General features: G+C 42.3%; 1 protein-coding gene across 3 annotated transcripts in view; it reads right to left on the reverse strand.

Annotated features, from left to right (window-relative positions):
* tiam2a (TIAM Rac1 associated GEF 2a) overlaps window positions 1–17,535 on the reverse strand; it is a 65,180-nt gene that overhangs the window by 32,977 nt on the left and 14,668 nt on the right. For all 3 annotated transcript variants that reach the window (XM_024265861.2, XM_024265886.2, XM_024265853.2), the window contains exons 2-8: window positions 9,774–9,858; window positions 8,090–9,229; window positions 4,755–5,193; window positions 4,261–4,433; window positions 3,668–3,892; window positions 404–589; window positions 70–213 (exon numbers count right to left, since the gene is read on the reverse strand). In XM_024265861.2, the coding sequence (XP_024121629.1) occupies window positions 70–213; window positions 404–589; window positions 3,668–3,892; window positions 4,261–4,433; window positions 4,755–5,193; window positions 8,090–9,223 (2,301 nt within the window). In that variant the 5' untranslated portion in view covers window positions 9,224–9,229; window positions 9,774–9,858. The remainder of the gene's footprint in view (window positions 1–69; window positions 214–403; window positions 590–3,667; window positions 3,893–4,260; window positions 4,434–4,754; window positions 5,194–8,089; window positions 9,230–9,773; window positions 9,859–17,535) is intronic.

Here is a 17,535-nt window from a genome sequence, read left to right on the forward strand (position 1 = left end):
CCAGAGAAAGTGTGCAGCTTCAGGAGATGGAGCATGCAGAGATGTCTGTCCTTGTGTGATCAATGGTACCTGCGATACAGAAGGTCTCTTGTCACGGCCTCTCTTTGTTAGGTTGTCAAGGCCTTTGAGAGAGGAGAAAAGGCCTTTCTTTCGCTGTCTGCAAGTCAGAGACAAAGAGCGCCTCCTGACTGCAGCCTCGTCTCTGGAACAGATCTGAACAGACAATTTCAGGTTTGTGAGCAAAATAAGATTCAATGAACCCAGAGAGCCTTAACCTGTTTAAAATTCTTTGGTGCATAAAGAGACGTTTCATGAGATTAAAGATGACAGTTTTTCTTTCTGGTTCATGAATGAGGTGTGCCCTAAAAAGTGCATCAAAATGGTTTTTGCCTGCGAAGCTTACCAGTGCATGGAAGGAGGAAACGGAGAAAATCCCCAGGCGTCCCAGGGTGCTTTTGGTGGGGCGGCTGGCAATAGCCAGGAGGCTCTTGGGGTTGGGCAGCTCCCCACCTTGTAGGCTGGCGAGGTAGCAGCGCATCCGGAAGAGGTCCATGTTGAACCTCTCCAGGTTCTGCTCCCACTGCTGGATCTAAAAGAGAGAGAAAAAAAAACATTAATTGTAATTTTTTATTTATTTTATTTTAAGGATGATGACTAATATCTAGGGGGAGGGGCTCCAGGGTCACACATGTGTTTTCAATCAGGCTGTAATTGCTTGCAGATGTTGGAGGTCAGATAGGTTTGATGCTGACGGATGAATGTAGATCTGAAAAAAGGAGTGAGTGTGGAGAAAATCCGAACGGTGATTTCGCTGCAGCTCGGGAGATATCTGTGAGGTTCCACAGACCACCTGTCAAACCCCCTACTTTACAGTCGCACCCCCTCCACCTCTCTGACTGCACAACTAAGCTGTAAAAACATACTTGTAGGCTGGAGACTGCGTTTAATGACAACACTCAACTTAAACAACCCTCCTTAACAAGTGACTTTAACAGGTCTGCACCAAGAGTTCATTTACAATAACGCGCCCTGTGGTGCCCCATCGGGTTTTGTTCACGTCGGCCACATTCTTTTAAGGATGAGGAAAGACTAAGACGAAGCCCGGGGTGGTTTTTTTTTTTTTATGAACATCCTAAACAAACATCTTAAAATGCATATCCCCCCCACCAAAAAAACTAGTCTGGCAACAACCCCTGTCTGTGGAGAAAACGCATGTAACCATACAGGTGGCCTCGACTAACAAGACATACCAGACCCGGATCATTAGGAGACCAGCTTGCATTCTTTGTCAGAGAAATGCTTTCACCAGACGAAGACCTTCTATGTAAAAATGCGAGGGCGCTCTGCGTGGGTACATTCCGGTGAAATTCCCAATCTTCCAAAGATCAAGGCCCTCCCAAGAGTCCTTCCTTTGTCCTTGCTTTGCGTCTTTGTAAAATTTTATGAAGTGGCACCAATCCTTAGAAATTTCAGGCGTACAAGCCTTAACATATCTCTGCTAAAGTTGAGTGGCTCACTTTACCAGATGTATGGGGATCGGAGAAGTTACTGAAATTAACCATTTAGTGACTTGTCTGCTCAGTGTTTTTACATGATCCCATAATTGTCAGCTATGTCCGACTTCGGGTGACTAAAATCAGTCTCTATAGCACTAAATAATAGCAATCAGCATGTATAACAAAGGATAGTTTCAGGGATTTAGATTTGCTTTGAATATGCCACTTTTCAACAACAACAAAAACAAATCCTATCCCAATTTAAACTATGGAAGTTCTGTAAAATATTTTTATTGTTAACTCAGAATATAGTTGTGTCCCACAAAAAGAAATTTAAAAAAAGGCTCATCTCTTAAGATCGGTTCTTGAACAGGCGTTTAGCCCATGGTGTTCACATTTGATGAGCAAAGAGTGGCTTCATTTTTGTATCTTTTTGATTATTTACTCATGCATTTCGTCACGTACACTTGGAAGAAGCTTGGAGTAAAACATTGAAGCTGTACAAATCCCGCTCCAGGTTTTTTCTTTCACAGCTCTGTTCCAATATATGAAAAACTTGATGCTGAGGCACAAACTGCAACTATTAATTTATCCTTCATGATCAATTTTTAAGTGGTTGCCACTTCTGTGAATTACAAGCGACACCATCCATATGTCACTATCAAATCAGAGTTCCTGATAGGTCGAAGTTCAATCTGGTTTGGCTCAACGGGCACACGATTTGTATGTAGCGGCCAAAAACTGTCTCAAAAATATGCACGAAAGCTGGAGTTTGAACATTTGGGCCCAAAACGCGCTAGTTTACATAGACTTTTCATTGAAAGTGGTCACTTGAACGCACATGTGAACATAACTTGAAAAGTTGAGAATTTGACAAAAACTACACGGCACAAAACTCTAGAACAGATCAGAGTTCCACTCATTTGGAATATACTGTTTTCCAACTATCTAGATATTTCTGGCATCTCCATGGATGTAAAAAAGGAAAAGAGAAAAAGCTTTGTGCCCGAATTTGATTTAGTGAGTCATGCTGAGAGTGAATCATTCACAATGAGATTTCTTTTTCCTTCCTTGTTCAGTTTTGCAGATTACATTTCATCTTCCTTGTGCACAAAACAGGCTTAAATAAAACAGGGTAGCAAACAGACAAAAAAAGGCGGGGAAACATGGTTGGACTCATTTGGCCCCGAGTACACAGCTTCCAGATATCTGAGCTTTTCTCATCTTCTCTGATAGATCTCGACTCATGATACGTCTTTTAGACTTCAGGAGTTTCCTCAGTGTGTGAAGGAGGGTTTAAAGAAGGTCTGCTAGAATGGATTTCAGCAAACATGAGTGGGGTGGAGAGGACATCAAAGTAATGCCCTGCTGGTGCTAGACAACCTCAGCAAAACCCTAAATCTACCATCAGCCTAGAGGCGCCTTTATCAGTCCTGTCCCATACCCCTCCTGACCCTATCACTCACTCCAGGTCTGACGGTGTCTCTGAGGTGGCATGCTGGTTAATTGGAAACAGACAAAAGCATGAAGTAAGTCTGTCTAGCTGTCAGGGAGTAACGTCTACGTTGGTCACTACCGCTGAGCTTCGTTTGTAGTTTGTAACGAATTATAGATGACCATAATTCTCCAGATCAGGCTCCTTTATGAACATTTGCTTTAATATCGTCCTTAAATGGCTGACCACCTTAGCGGTAGGTATAAGACTCACTAGAATTCCCCGCTTTCTATTAAGTATGTTTAATTTCCTGTAAAAGTCCTAGAGCTTTTAATGAGCTATAGGTCTTTTCCTGCCCCTCTGCACAATGCGGGGTGCAGTGAATCTCTAAGAGCTCTGGATTCTCCCCTCAGGCTGCATCGAGGAGGAGGAGGAGGAAGAGGATAATGCATGGTTAGAGAGCCCATTACCGAGAAACATCTGGAATCCCAATCTGATGCTAAGGGAGCGAGCTGCTCCCCCGAGCCTCCAGCCATGCGTTTGGGGACCGATGAATTTAGGCCACTTCACCCACCCACAAACAAAAATAAAGCACCGGCTTGCCACCACAGCAACCAAATAAGGAACGTTAAGTAGGCCACATGATGTGGTTGTTAAAACCAAGAGGAGCTAGCACACAACGTCAACGAAACATCAATTCACCGGATCAACATGAAAAACAAAAAAAAGGCCTCACCTGGTTCTCTATAGCTTTGCGGTTTTTGGGGTCGCCCACAACAGTCAGCTGCAGCTCCGCCATCTTCTTCATCTTGCCGTCCATGTCGATCTTCTGCAGCAGGCTGCGGACCTGGCTGCGCAGCAGACGCACCGTGTCTTCTTTGCCCTGCCGCTTCGCCAGCAGCGAGGCGCTGGCAGAGTGGATGGCCGTCACCCAGTTTTCCAAGTCAGTCTGGTTGGTGGCCTGAAAAGACGAAGAGATAAAACTTTAGCTTTTTATCCTTTGGATTGCAGAAGAATTGCTGTCATGTGATCTCGAGGGGCGTACGGGGCTTGGACCTGCAGATGCGTGTTAGATACAATTTAGAAGCAAGAAAACACAGTTCTTTGGTATATACGACGGCAACATATTGGATGAAAAATCAGTCACTCTGCAGAAACTATAACCTAGAAAACAACATAGTTATTTTTGTTTTTTACCAAAACTCAATTAATCATAATTAAAAGAACAATGGAAACGCTTTGAAAAATAGATCAAATAGGATTGCGATTGAGTAACAGATCCCAAAACAATTTTAAGGTAAGAGCAGCGCATCAGCCAACGGGCCTCACCTGGAACAGGTAGACGTCTCCGTACGAGTTGCTCAGGCAGAACACGTTCTCCCTCTTGGGGTGTTCAGGAACTGCCTGGACGATGCTGTCTTCAGCCAGGAGGGCGTAGCGAGGAGACAGCTCCTGCTCCGGAGAGCCTTTACTGTAGGTTTCATAGAACAGCAACGTACACCCTGGAAAAGTAAAAAAAGGAAAGGAAGGAGACAGAAAAAGAGAATTAAGAAGTTCAGAAATGAACCTTGTGCAGGGATTACAAACTAAATGCACAAAAATGTGTAATAAAGTCAGAAAAACATGACTGTAATTCAGAAAACTACAAATAAAATATGTCAGAAAAGCAGAACCATTACTTTTTTTCTTAGTTATTTTATCCCTTATTATTTGATGGACGGACAACCACTCATGACAAGGACAAGTGGACATTTAGATTCTTTATTTTAATCCTGAATGATTTGGAAAGTCGTTTGTTAGTATTTGTCAGTTTCAAAAAATACCTTTCAGGGTGACCCAGTACTGCTTCCACCTGCGGCGGGTGACCAGCTCCAGCTTTCTGTCCTTGTGCAGGGTGACCAACGGTTTGAAAGAGAGCCAGCCGGCACGCCTGACCACGCCCTGCTCCTTCTCGAACAGCAGATCCAGCTGCTCCAAGGAGCCCTCGGCAGACTCGCTGCTGCTCTCCCCATCCTCGGTGGAGGGGTCTCTCCTTTCTCCTCCTCCATGTCCGGCGCCCGTCTCCAGCTCTCGCATGAAGTTCTCGTAGATGTTCTGGCGGACGGCGTCGCTGGTTGTTTGGTGTATGGCTCCTGAGGATTGCGTCCTGGACGCTCCAGGAAACCACAGCAGGCTGGAAACCTGGGAGGGGGAGCTGGTGTCTGCAGTCAACCCATCGACACCGCTGTCAAAGGCGTCGCTCATGTCCTTATATCTGGTGTCCTAAAGAGGAACAAGGAGTTTGAGAGAGTTTGACAAATCAGAAGTAAAACATTGTTTGTTATGTTTCAGAAGGCTGGTTACAGAATTAACCTTCAACCATAACCTCAAGATATCGACTCCTGGAAACGCAGCAGAAGCTCAGACGGGGGCAGAATTCAAACGTTCTCCTTTCAATTAGCCCTGAGGCACAGCTGAACTTTTTTTTAATTTTTTTTTTTTAAATCACTCGAACCCCACTTCAAAGCCGCTAAATTTTTCACAGAGCAAAGAAAGTGGGACGAATCTCCTGTGATGGCACCTGGGAGGTTGGAACCCCTCTCGACTTGGATGATTTCACGTCGTTTAAAAGGTCTGATGTGGCTTTCTCGCTCCCCAAATGAACACTTGATGGAATCCCGTCCTTTCAAACCTAATGACGGTCAGCCTCCACTAGATTAGATTGCAGCATTGATTCTGCGAGTGGAGGACTCTCGTCTTTCAGACGCTCGGCGTGTGCTGGAGCTCCTTCTCTTTTCTGTTTGTTTTCTTTGACCTAATACAAGTTCCATAATCTCTATTTGTAAGTATCCTTTTAGAAATGCCATAAAGCTCCCATTTGGAAATTGTGAAGTGTGTCCATTGTTTGTTCCAGTGTGTCTAGCACTCAAATGCAACATGTTGTTGGTATGCATGTAAGGGAATGTATGCTGTGTAACAGCTCTACACATTTATCCTAGAAGTCGTGCTGCAGCTGTTTTCTATTACCAGCAGGTTCTTGGTCGTAGCATTAGAGTCCCAGTTTGACCTTTAAACCCACAAGTTCAGGTGGAGGGGAACCAAAGCTGGAGGGACAACTACTTTACGCTGATGTGCTGAAAGGAGACTTTCACTGGGAGACATATGGAGGTTGGATTAATCTTTTTGCAGTTTTGTTGGGCTGGTAGTCAATGCCAGAATTTGCAACCTTAAAAATTCATTTTAAAACATATTTTCTTTAGTTATTAAAAATATTGTTCACACAAGGGATTCATTCTGAACAATGGAGAAACTTTCATTTGTAAAATAATCAATTCTTACATTAAAACTATGTTAAAAGCATTTTTTGTCTTGAATAAATGCAATAAATTATGTTTTTTTTAAACCAATTATCAATTAAAGAATTAGTCTAAACCCATCCCTACTTCTCAGAATTGATAAAAAACAACAAAATCGGAATAATTTCAAATTCATTTACAAATCTGTGAATGCTCAATTAACCAGATAAAACCAGCACATGGATGAAGGGTATTGCCAGTATACAGGGAACATATCTGCACTGTAGGGTCAGGTGCAATGCAGAGTAGCTCATTTATTTTGCTGAGGACTTTATGCTGATTTGGCACAAATCTCACACATTCTTCACACGAGCGTGACGGAAAAGCGTCCACTGAACGCTGTAACTGTTCTTTTGTTTTGCTCTAAGACTCAAGTGATTGAGCACAAATCCCTATTAGCAGATTTACTTCCCTGAGGAGCGTGATGGGAGCCCTGAAAATCTCCACTCAACAAGGCGAAGTCATTCATTAACATTACAGGAGGGGTGGAGTTAAATCTCCGGCCGGGGTTTAGTTTCCCTCGTCAGAGACTCCCAGAGGCTTACAGCGATCCTCTTTGCAGTTCCCAAACTGCACTTGTAAAACTCTAAGCTGAACAAATGAATACAAAAACAATCACTTTCAAGCCAAAATAACAGAGAGGGACAATCGTTCAGGATTACCGGGAATATTTCCCCTTCGTCAAGTTAATTCGCTAAGAAAGCTGATTATTCCTGTAGATTATATGTTGTAGGGCTGACTCGTGACAGTCATTTGAAATCAGATTTTCCTCAAATTTTTTAGCACCTTACTCTAAAAATCACGTTTTTATCAAACTGTAAATCCTTGCTAATCTAAGAAATATGTTCAGTCGGATCAACATCTTGGCTGCTGTCAACTTCAGCTGACTGATAAACAGGAGTTTTTCAGCTGTTTGGGATGCAAAAGAGGCTGCACAGCTAACCATCACAGAGAGACAGCAGGACTTACCCACTCCTGATAACTCATTGTGACAGATGCACATCAGATCCCGACTCCTCGTCCTCAGAGGATGCTCCAGTGTGGTTAAAGTCACTCCTATGTCCTCCTGAAAGCCAGACTGACTGCCTAACCACTTTCATTTTGTCTCACCCTACGGTGCCTGGTCCTGGACAGCTGGTGTTGTGGACCAGGACATATGTGTTGAGGCTAGATGTGCCAGGACAACCACTGTGGCTCAAAAATCAAATTAATCTATCTTAATAGGAACCTGCAATAACTAACACACCAAATAAAGGTGGTATTTTTAGGAGTATATGTTGCATAGATTGGCCAGGGGTGCGACTCATACTCAAGTGCCACTTGATTTGTTTATTTTAATACATAGTAACAACAGCTAGGGGGCGCTGCATGTGTGTGTATCAGTATTTTCTACTGACAGCTACACAGAAGAAGAACCATTCTGTTTTACACCAAGCTTAACAGAATTGTTCCAAAGTGACACAGAAGATGAAGAATTCAATGAATTTAGTGATTTGAAGTGATATAAAGAGTTTAGTTGACTTGTTAGTGTGTTCTTTATGCTACAGTTATCTGAGTAACTGTTCATATGTTGGGTTAATATACTAAATTCCCCCGTATTTTGAGAAATAAATGTATCCCAAAAGTGAAACTTATACTCCAGTGCAACTATTACATTATATTTTTTATCTTATTTATTATGCATTTTTTGCTGCTGTAATTTAGCAAAATATAATCTAAAAGATATGGTGGTGACATGATGAGTTTATATTACAAATTCTATTCTATTTTGATGTCATAATCTTAAAACTCCATATGCCTAAACAACCCCAGCTCAGACTCACCTGCGTCTTCTTTTTTTTGCGGCTCAAGCTTCCTGTCCAGTCACTGAAGCGTCTAATCCGGTTTCTGAGGGAGTCCTTCTTGTTGAATCCAAACTCATTTCCAGCCTGCTCCTGGTGCTGTTCATGGCTCTCGTACTGGTTTATGTCTTCACTGATGGTGTGAGCTTTGGGTCTGCGGCAGGGTAGAGTGTAAGACAAGTATTTGGGGGATTCTGCGCATTCCTCCTCAAGGGGAACGTCTAGAATCGAGGCGAAGGAGGCTCGGTGAGGCCTCCGGCCCGGGGGAGACTCTTGTAATTGGGAGGACAAGTCCCTGGCTGTGGGGAAAGTAGCAGCCATAGTGGAGTCCTTATAAAGGTCTGTGATGGACACAAGGGTTGGCTGTTCTGTGAAGGAGTCGTGCTGGTGGATGGGGGAGTGGACTAATGTTCTGCTGGTTGAACAAGGTTTTTCCTGCTCACAGAGCTCCGTGCTGGGCCCCCATGGAGAGTCATACCAGGACCCTTCAGAGCTGAGCGAGCTCCCTTTGCTGGTTCTGGCTGTGGAGGAGGTAGAAGCTGGCGGTGGACCACCGCAGTGATCATCCTGTCTGCTTCCACTTGAACCAGGCAAACTGGGAGTGGAGGTGGTCTCCAGATTGGGAGAGAACTTCAGCAGCTGAACGGGGCCAGAGGTCGCATCTAGGAGGAGGGGGTTTCCAGAACCGTTGGTAAACTCCACCCTTAAAGTACCGTCCTTTCTTATCACCACCCTTGGACTGCTCTGCTCCTCTAAAACCTCGTCACTGTGTCCGTTCAGCACATGTCCGTTGAGCTCAGCTCCGTACGGATTTTCGTCGTAATCATCGGACATGTGTCGTCTTCGGATCACACAACCAGGGGATCGGTGCGACCGGTGCTCACTTTGACTCCCCCTGGTTCCATGGTAGCTTTTAGGAGGGGACAGGCAACCACGGCCCCCACACGAAGACCTGTACCTAGAGCCGATAGGGGTGTTTTTCCACCACATATGTGGTGACAGAACATCCTCTTTGGCCGAGCGGAGCTTTAGTGAATATGGCTTCTGTTTCCCGGGAAAGGTAAAGTTTGTGGCTTTGGGACTCTCAATGCTGTACTGGCTCTCTGAATTTCCCATCTTAGCCTGGAAAAGCAAAGAAAACAAGTCCAGAAAATGCAGAATAATAAATGTCACAACACAAGATGGAAAAAAACTAACTTAATACTCGAGCGATAAATAATACAGAAGTGCTACGTGGAGTCAAACAGTAGTTCTTCCACAGTCTTAGTGAGAAAACCTGTTACAGTCAAACCTTTTTTTTTCCATTTTACAGCACAATTTGGAAAAAAGTTGAGTGATCTGATCAAGTTTTACACTGTCACAGTTGATGCCTGTGACAATCCTAAGAGGAGAATGAAAAATGACTTCAGACAGAGTCTTACTTTGGAGCCCTAGTGAGGCAGACGTTTCATTACAGCGCTGCAGAAGGTAAATTGCAGGGATGCAGGCGCTGGTGAGAGGCTGTGTCTGCCAGCATTTGTGACACAATTACATAACAGGTGCGGCCTTGAAGTCTTTTACTTAGCTCCCAAAGTAGATTACGAAGCTATAGGAATCCTTTAAAACAAGTGGATCCACAATGACGGAAGACTACAGCGAACGGCATAACCTGAATTGTTGCACTCACCTGGCGGAAAGTCTCTCTCCCAAGTAGAGCTTCTACACGTGTCTCATTTCTGAAAATAAACTCATTCCTCTGATCTCTGGCTCACCTGAAACACACAGGAAGACGGTGAATTAGTTTCCTTCCCGCAACGTTGTAATTTGCTTTGTGTAATGAGCTTCTCACTTGATCACAGGTGTGCAAGTTCAAAAATAGACCTCAAGAGCTTTTGGAAGTGAACTATTTTGCCAAAGTTTTGAATGTTCCAATTCTTGCAATAAATGATCCTGACAATGCGACGGAGGCAAGACTATTTCTCACAAAAATGCAAAGAGCAGTTACCCTGGCTGAGCTTTGCACTGCAGAAAAGTAAAGTAGCAGATCTACTGCAGGACTTGTTGGAAAAGTCTCTCCTCCCTGAGAGTAACTTTCCCCAAATCAGCTGTCCAAGCCAAACACGAGATGCATTTTTCCGCAAGTTAATGACGTCGTCCTTCAGCTGCTTTGGGTTCTTTTTTTTTTTTTTTCTCTTTCAAAGCCGGCTACAGTTTACTCGCCTGTTTATTTTTAAATGCTCCGTTTCCCTGAGTGTCCCGGAGAGCGCAAAGAAGACGTGCTAAAGGGTGGCTATTTGTTGAGGCTTCCTGTAGTATCTTGAGACTATCTTGAGACCATCATTTATGTAATATGATACATATCTGTATAAGCAGTTTGCACTGTAAGAGAATCAGTCAGTTAAAAGCTAGAACCGTCTGCTCTTTATGAAAACCAAGATACATCAATGCTTTCATATTGGACGATGGACTACTGTTGAATAAAAATATGTGGCTTTGAAAAAACAATTTCAGTCCTAGGTTTAGGTAAAGGGCTTAAAAACAGAAAACCTCCAAGAAATTAAATCCTTTTTTAAAGCAAATGTGTAGAAGAATCACTCAAAAGGCCAATGGAAACTTGGATAAAGACACTCCAACAAAACTTGGAACTGATCGAGGGGTTAGCCATCATTTGCTCCAATTTCTAGTCAAAAGAAAAAGGCATTACAATGGAGTTGATTAAACATATGAGCCATCTATTGGAGCAGCTTGATTGCAGCAAAAAAATACACAACTTCTATCCTTAACTGATAAGTTTTGCTTCTCAGAACTCCAAAAAACAAAAAACAAAAACTGTAGTATTTTGTTCAACTGCACTTTGATTTCCTTCTTCAGGAAACTTGGAATGGCTTTGCCTTCAAGTTATGCGGAAACACGTCTCACTACAGCTGGGCTCCAATCCCAAAATACTGAACTGGTAAATATGTTCCCAAAATACTGAACTGGCAAATATGTTCATTAAATTTCCTTTTTTAATTTCCATTCAAACAAAAAATCAGTTTTAGCATAAAAATTGCCTTAAAGTCCCACTCCTATCATTTTTGATTTATTTTAAAACTGTTTCAATTATCTTTTAATTATTATTCAGGCAAATTTAGGCTTAATTTTCTCTAAATTTCCTCCATCATCAGAAAAATGTTAAAAACGGCAATATTCATTGGAGTGAGTCTTTAAAGGAAATCAAATTCATGGATTGGATAAATCAAATTAGCATTTTCAAAGTAAAGATTGATTTGATTCATCAAATTTCTCCCCATAGCTCTACTTTGGAATGAATTCAGAGAGAAGATGACAACCGGACGGAGAAATTTACACAAATCTTTTACGATGAAGACAAGAAAGCAGCTGCCGACTAGACCAACAGTCAACATAAAGCAGGTTGTCCAGCTTGTCACACTGACTACTTCCCTTTCACACCACTCCTGATGCCTTTCTTGCAAAGTTTATTCAGCCGGAGCAGAGCTGGGTACATGAAAGGCCCGAAGGCGTGCCAACACACAAGTCTGAAGATGCACACGTCTGCCTTCTGCCGAAAGCTGAACCGTCGTATTGTGAGACTTTTTTTTGAGAACAACAAGACAAGCCTTCCCTTTTAGCTGCTAACCACTGCGCCCAGTCCTGAACCCGCCCGCCCTCTTCCCCTTCAGGCCCTGTTCTTGTCAAAAAGGCTTCCTGCAGGCCATCTGCTCCGGGGCCAAGAGACCACTGCCACCCCGGTGCTCCTCCACACACCCTATGACCTGGCATTCTTCTTCAACTGCCCCTTGAGCAACTCCTACGTTTAAGCTTCGTGTTTAGTCTGACACTGTGTGTGTCCTCAGTTTTGGACACTGGCAAAAAAGAAGGGCCACACCTCATTATGCTATAAACACAGTCTGTGCATGAAGTCTGTAGGACGAAACTGTTTTACCTTCATGAAGACCACCTCTAAGAGTCTCACGTCTGCATCAAAGTAGATGAAGAGAACAGGTTGAAGAAACTAAAATATACTTTTTCATGACACTTTTTGGATGTTTCTCTTAAAAATGCTCGGATTGAAGGTTCTGTTGCTGCAAACTAGGATGTCTGAGGTCATTTGTTGTTGTTCGGAAAAGTTAACACACAGCTAACCCCCTCATGTCAAATCAGAACCCATGAGACTCGTCTCTTATCACTTTCCTCTGGCGCTGCGACAGCTGAGCTCTTAAAGGAACAGAGTGCCAACAGCTCCGCTCACAAGCTTATGCAAATCAAACCACAGGTCCTTTCGGCATTCAAACAACAATACGAAGGGAAGAGAAACAGAAAACTGCAGCTGGAGCCAAACGCCAGGCCATCTCCTGCTGGGCTTTTTGTCACATATACAAGATTGAAAGTATCCTGGGGTTGTTTGCTTATGAGGAGAAACGTCTATGAATCACTGACTGGGAGCTCATATTACTTGTGGGGTGGATTCAGCCAAAGCTACCAAACATCCATCAAAGTGCTTGTTAAGTGACTTTCAAACTTTTTCATTATACATTTAAAAACTCAGCTTCTGGCGCTCTACCAAGACTGACATGGCAGTGTTTGGAAAAGATTTATGCGCGTACACCGTTCCGATGGAGGCCAAGGCAAACGATTGACTGCGCTTTAATGCACTTCTACTATGCAAGCATACAGCCTCTCTAATAATAGAAGTGTGTCAAACTTAGTTAACCTCAAAAAGAATGCAAGATAGTTGCTGAAAATCTTGTAGCCTATCAGGAGAAGTGATAAAGTCCTAAGAGGTCATCGAGGCACTACACTGACAGCTTATATGGAAAGCCATGTAAAGCAAGATTTTACTAACAAAAACAGTGAACCCCTCCACCCCAGTCTCATTTTAGTTCAGTAAACAAAAGAAACAAAAGGAGGAGAGATAAAACAGAGTCCATAACGTGTCTTACCTCTGTGGCCCAGGCTTTAATCTAAAAGCCCTTTGAAGAGCTTGCAAAGGAGTAATGTAGCTAGAGTTCTTTGAATCTCCAAGTAGATTCTCCCTGTCAATGCTCATTCAGTCTTAAAGCAACATACGCTCACCACGTCTGACTAACACACACACACACACCCTGACACACTGGAGGACACGTGGAAACTCCCTCCCGGCTTTAGCGGAGCAGCGAATCACCGTCTGTGCTGAGGGCCAAGAGGAAGAGCCAAAGAGCAGGGCGGAAAAAGTGAAAAGTTCTCAACGGAAGAGATCTCTCAGGCAGAAAGATGTTTTATAGCTCTCATGTATACTCCAATAACAGAATGAGAGAATGTTCCCTCCCCACCAACATCCAGCTTTTCCGTTGGCTGTAAGGAGGGCTAGTCGCAGCCACTGTGGTTTTCCAAAGCACTTTGAGGCGATTGGGCGAGACAAGCTGGCGTGCAACGTCTGCAGAGCAGCCTAAGGAGGACTGCCTGGGACGACGCGATGACTGGGGCTCTTGTCTGACCCTAAATACCACATCGACCCCAGAAGGAGAGCCAGAGAGGCGGTTGCTGAAGAGTGTGTACGCAAGGATGTAAGTGCTTGAATAAAAAGGAAAAGTCCAGTGAGGGAGATGGAAAAAGTTGTAGATTTGGGGCCAGTTAAAGATGAAAATAAATGCTGCAAAAGTTTGAAATCAATATTTGTAAAAGTGTTATAACAAAAGGTTTGTTTAAAGCTCAATATGACACTAAAAGATCCCTTATTCTGGATTATTTGTTAATTCTATCCATTTTTCTGTTTCCGTGTTTTCCTCACTATAGAGCACACTTGGTTATAAGGCACTCTGTCAATAAATCCTCTAATTTTGAACGAATGCAATACATAAAGAGCATTAAACTATAACATACATTAGGCAAAACAAATGAGTCTGAGATGCGTCCATCAGTTATTCAGAATTTAACTGCGTACACTCTACAACTTGTTTGTAACCTGCTACACGTTGGTTTTCTTGGCATATTCACAACACCTTTAACTCCCAACCTTGTTGGCAACACGTAAAAAACAGGCTGATATGGGTAATACAAACGTTACTGTGGTTACTGTGGTTACTGTGACTACGCTAGGTCCCAACCATGTTAATAACACGTATGGAAAACAGTCTAACACAGCTAAACATTAGCCGTGTTGGCAAAATTTACAGAACATCCAACCTTGTTGGCATTTAGTAAGAAAAACAGACTGATACCACCAAAGCAAACGTTACTGTGACTACGCTAACTCCCAACCTTGTTAGTAATACTTAAATACGGTCCAACACTGCTAAACATTAGCCACGTTACCGTATAATAAAAATAAAAAAAAAAGTCAACCTTGTTTGCAATTCTTAAAAATAAAAAGACTAATGCTGCTAAAACAAACGTTACTGTGAATACGCCAACTCCCAGCCTTGTCAGTAATGTGTAAAAGAAAACAGTCCGACTACGGTACATGTTAGCTGCGTTAGCGTATATAAAAAAAAAAAAAAAAAAACACAGTCTGACTATGCTGCATGTTAGCCACATTAGCGTATTATAAAACAAAAACAAAACATACAGACTAACATTTTGACAGAGTGCCGTGTACCTCTCAGTATGACTTCAATATCAGTAAATGCAAACAGAATGAATCCATAAGGAACTCCAGATTATTACGGGCACCATTGATTTATTTAAAAAAGAAATTAAGGCTTTAAAGTGTGGAAAACACAATAGTTATTTGACGCTAGAAAATGCAACAGAACATTACAAAAAGGGAGGCTCACTATAAAAACAGAGGTTGGACTAAAAAGGGTAACGTTCATGGCAGATATAAAAGGTAGTCACTTTAGCTGGAGGACTGGGATATTGATAAAGTTGATAAAGTAAAAGTTTTTGTGTGTCCCCAGTGAATAACTAATAGAATACATCAAACAAAAACACAGAGAAAGAGGGCAGAGATTGTAAACACTTAACAACAAATGTATTGCTGTACATTAAAAGCAAAGGTCAACAGGCTATGAGTTTTATCTACTCTAAAAAAACAATTCTTCTAAAATTGAAGTTTTTTTTAATTGTGTTCACACAGTCAACCCCTCCGGTGATAAAACTCAAGAAACTCCACTTCAAACTCTTCTACTGATCAAATGAGCAGTTTTAAAAAGAAGTCAGAAACTCACTACAACTTTCCTCCAAATGAAATGTGATATAGCCTAAAGGTTTCACTGGGTTCTGCTCTAGAGACATTTCTTGGTCTGAATGGCTTTTCAAGGTCGTGTTCGTGCCACGCTTTATGAGCAGCTGTGGAAAAGCCTCCCATCAGCTGGCTGATTGACACAGACTTGTCAGCTATGGGACACAATATCAGCTACGCTCAACGCAGCTAAAGAACTTTGTTAACACCACAATAGTTCACATGGTCTAGTCTGGGATCGCCTCAAAGGCTTTCTGTCCGCCTATAGGCGCAGACAGTCAAAAGGTTGGTCGACCCACCCCTGAAGTAACATGAAAAAACTGAAGCACAGAGGAAGGGAGAAGGCAGGGGGGGCCTACGGTGATGAATATTTATACAGAGCAGGTGCTGGCTTCCATTCCACCCAGCCAAATTGCCTGACCCCTAATTATGTTCAATTAGGGCTCCATTAAGTTCCACCCTCCAGAGCAGTTTTAAATCCCACATATATTTAAAATCTGGGCAACTGACTCATCAAAACAGTCATTTTCTTTCACATCTTCTCGCAATAAATGAAGGAGGATGTCGCCTATAGAGAATGAAGGTCACACAGCTCAAACAATGGTACAATACAAGAAAACAAGAGGGGTGAAATACCAGAAAAGTGTATCTAACATGATTTCAAATTAAGAGAACTAGAGGTATAAGAAAATGTGCTGACATGGACTTTCTACAGAGGCTTTGATGATTTGCCTGTTTATCACTTAGTCTATGATTAACAGTTTGAATAAAATCTGCTTTCCTCACACAACATTTGCACAAATTTAAGATCAAAACCACTAAAATAGCACCCAACCAGGCTGGATACACAACACAAGCTGCATGACGTTGATTTATGATTCACTTTTAATTGGAACCTTTTTTTTTCCAGCAAGTGAATGTCATTTTTTTGGATGTGGGGGTCTGGCTTAAAATGTTAAAGATATATAACTTTTTTTGGACCCTTTAAATAATATATAAATCTTGTTAACATTTAATGGTTAAAAAAGGCCTGATTGGTGGCCCAATCTAACAGAAACATGTGTAATTTCTATTTGGGCCAAATGGATGGCAACTGTGCACGCTCCCAGCTGCACAGCACCTCATATGTTTTTAATAACTACAGTTTAGTAGGGCATCAATCCTCTTAATGCAGTGTGGTAGAGACCTTAACCTTCCATGTAAATGACTGGTTTTATGCCAAACGCATTCATCATGTTATATTTAATCTCAAGACTCTGATTTGTGATAATTCGTCTCTGATGAAAAACTCAAACTCCAGGGTGGGTGGGGGTCTTGTGAGAGCTTTCTGACGGATGTGGAGCTGGAGCAGCGCCGGGCAGGGTTGGTGGAAGAAATATGAGTTTTTAGCGAGCCTGCTAATATTTCATATCTCTCTCATAAACAAGATGATGGAGCTATTCTTGTGGCTGGAGGCCGTTTATGGTTTGACGCCATTGATTATCGCGCTCACTGGGGACTGTGGTCCGCTGCAATTTGAGAACCACATTTCCAAAGGGAAGAGACAACTAGATTTTAATTGCCTGATATTAGCACCAATTAGGAGGCAGGCTCATAAAGAAGCAGAGACTTTTAAATATGAAGCATCTGGAACTGCATTTGAAATTAGTCGGGTGGAGGAGGAGGATGTGGAGGAGGAGGTGGTGGGTGTGTGCGACAGATGGAATTTACTTAAGCCGGGATGCTTTAAATCAGGGTGAGAGGTCAAGCCTTTTGTTCAGCTTTTGGTTCCTCCCTCGGATCCCCTCCCTATCTCTTGAAAATGCAACCAGTGGGCATAGCCTCTAAGCTGTAAAGGAATCAAATCATTTTCTCAAGTCATAATTTAAAAATAATAATAAACTAAAGCCCCAATTTTTAAAATGAATTTTATCTGCCTGCATCCTCAAATCTAGAGTTCTTCATCGTAAACTTTAGTTGCCCCTTAGATTTATTTTCTGCACATTCCTGTCTAAAAATCAGCATTCTATTGCATCATCAAAGGGCAAGTCCAAATGGGGCGCTCAGATGTGGTTTTAACATGATTTGATTTTTTTTTTTGGAGACAGTGACTCTAGACATCCTCAAGGGGGTGTCAGTGTCCATCTGCAGGGAGTCGGGGAGCTTTTATTTTCACTTCTAAATGTCTGTCTTGATTTGAAAAAGGGAAGAATATCCTAAAAGCAGAGAAAACAGCTTAAAGACTGCAGCTTAAAATGACCTCTATGTTAATTGTGCAACATAAAATAACAATTTGAGGGCTGCAAAT

Source organism: Oryzias melastigma, linkage group LG22 (assembly GCF_002922805.2).
Source record: "Oryzias melastigma strain HK-1 linkage group LG22, ASM292280v2, whole genome shotgun sequence".
NCBI lineage: Eukaryota > Metazoa > Chordata > Actinopteri > Beloniformes > Adrianichthyidae > Oryzias > Oryzias melastigma.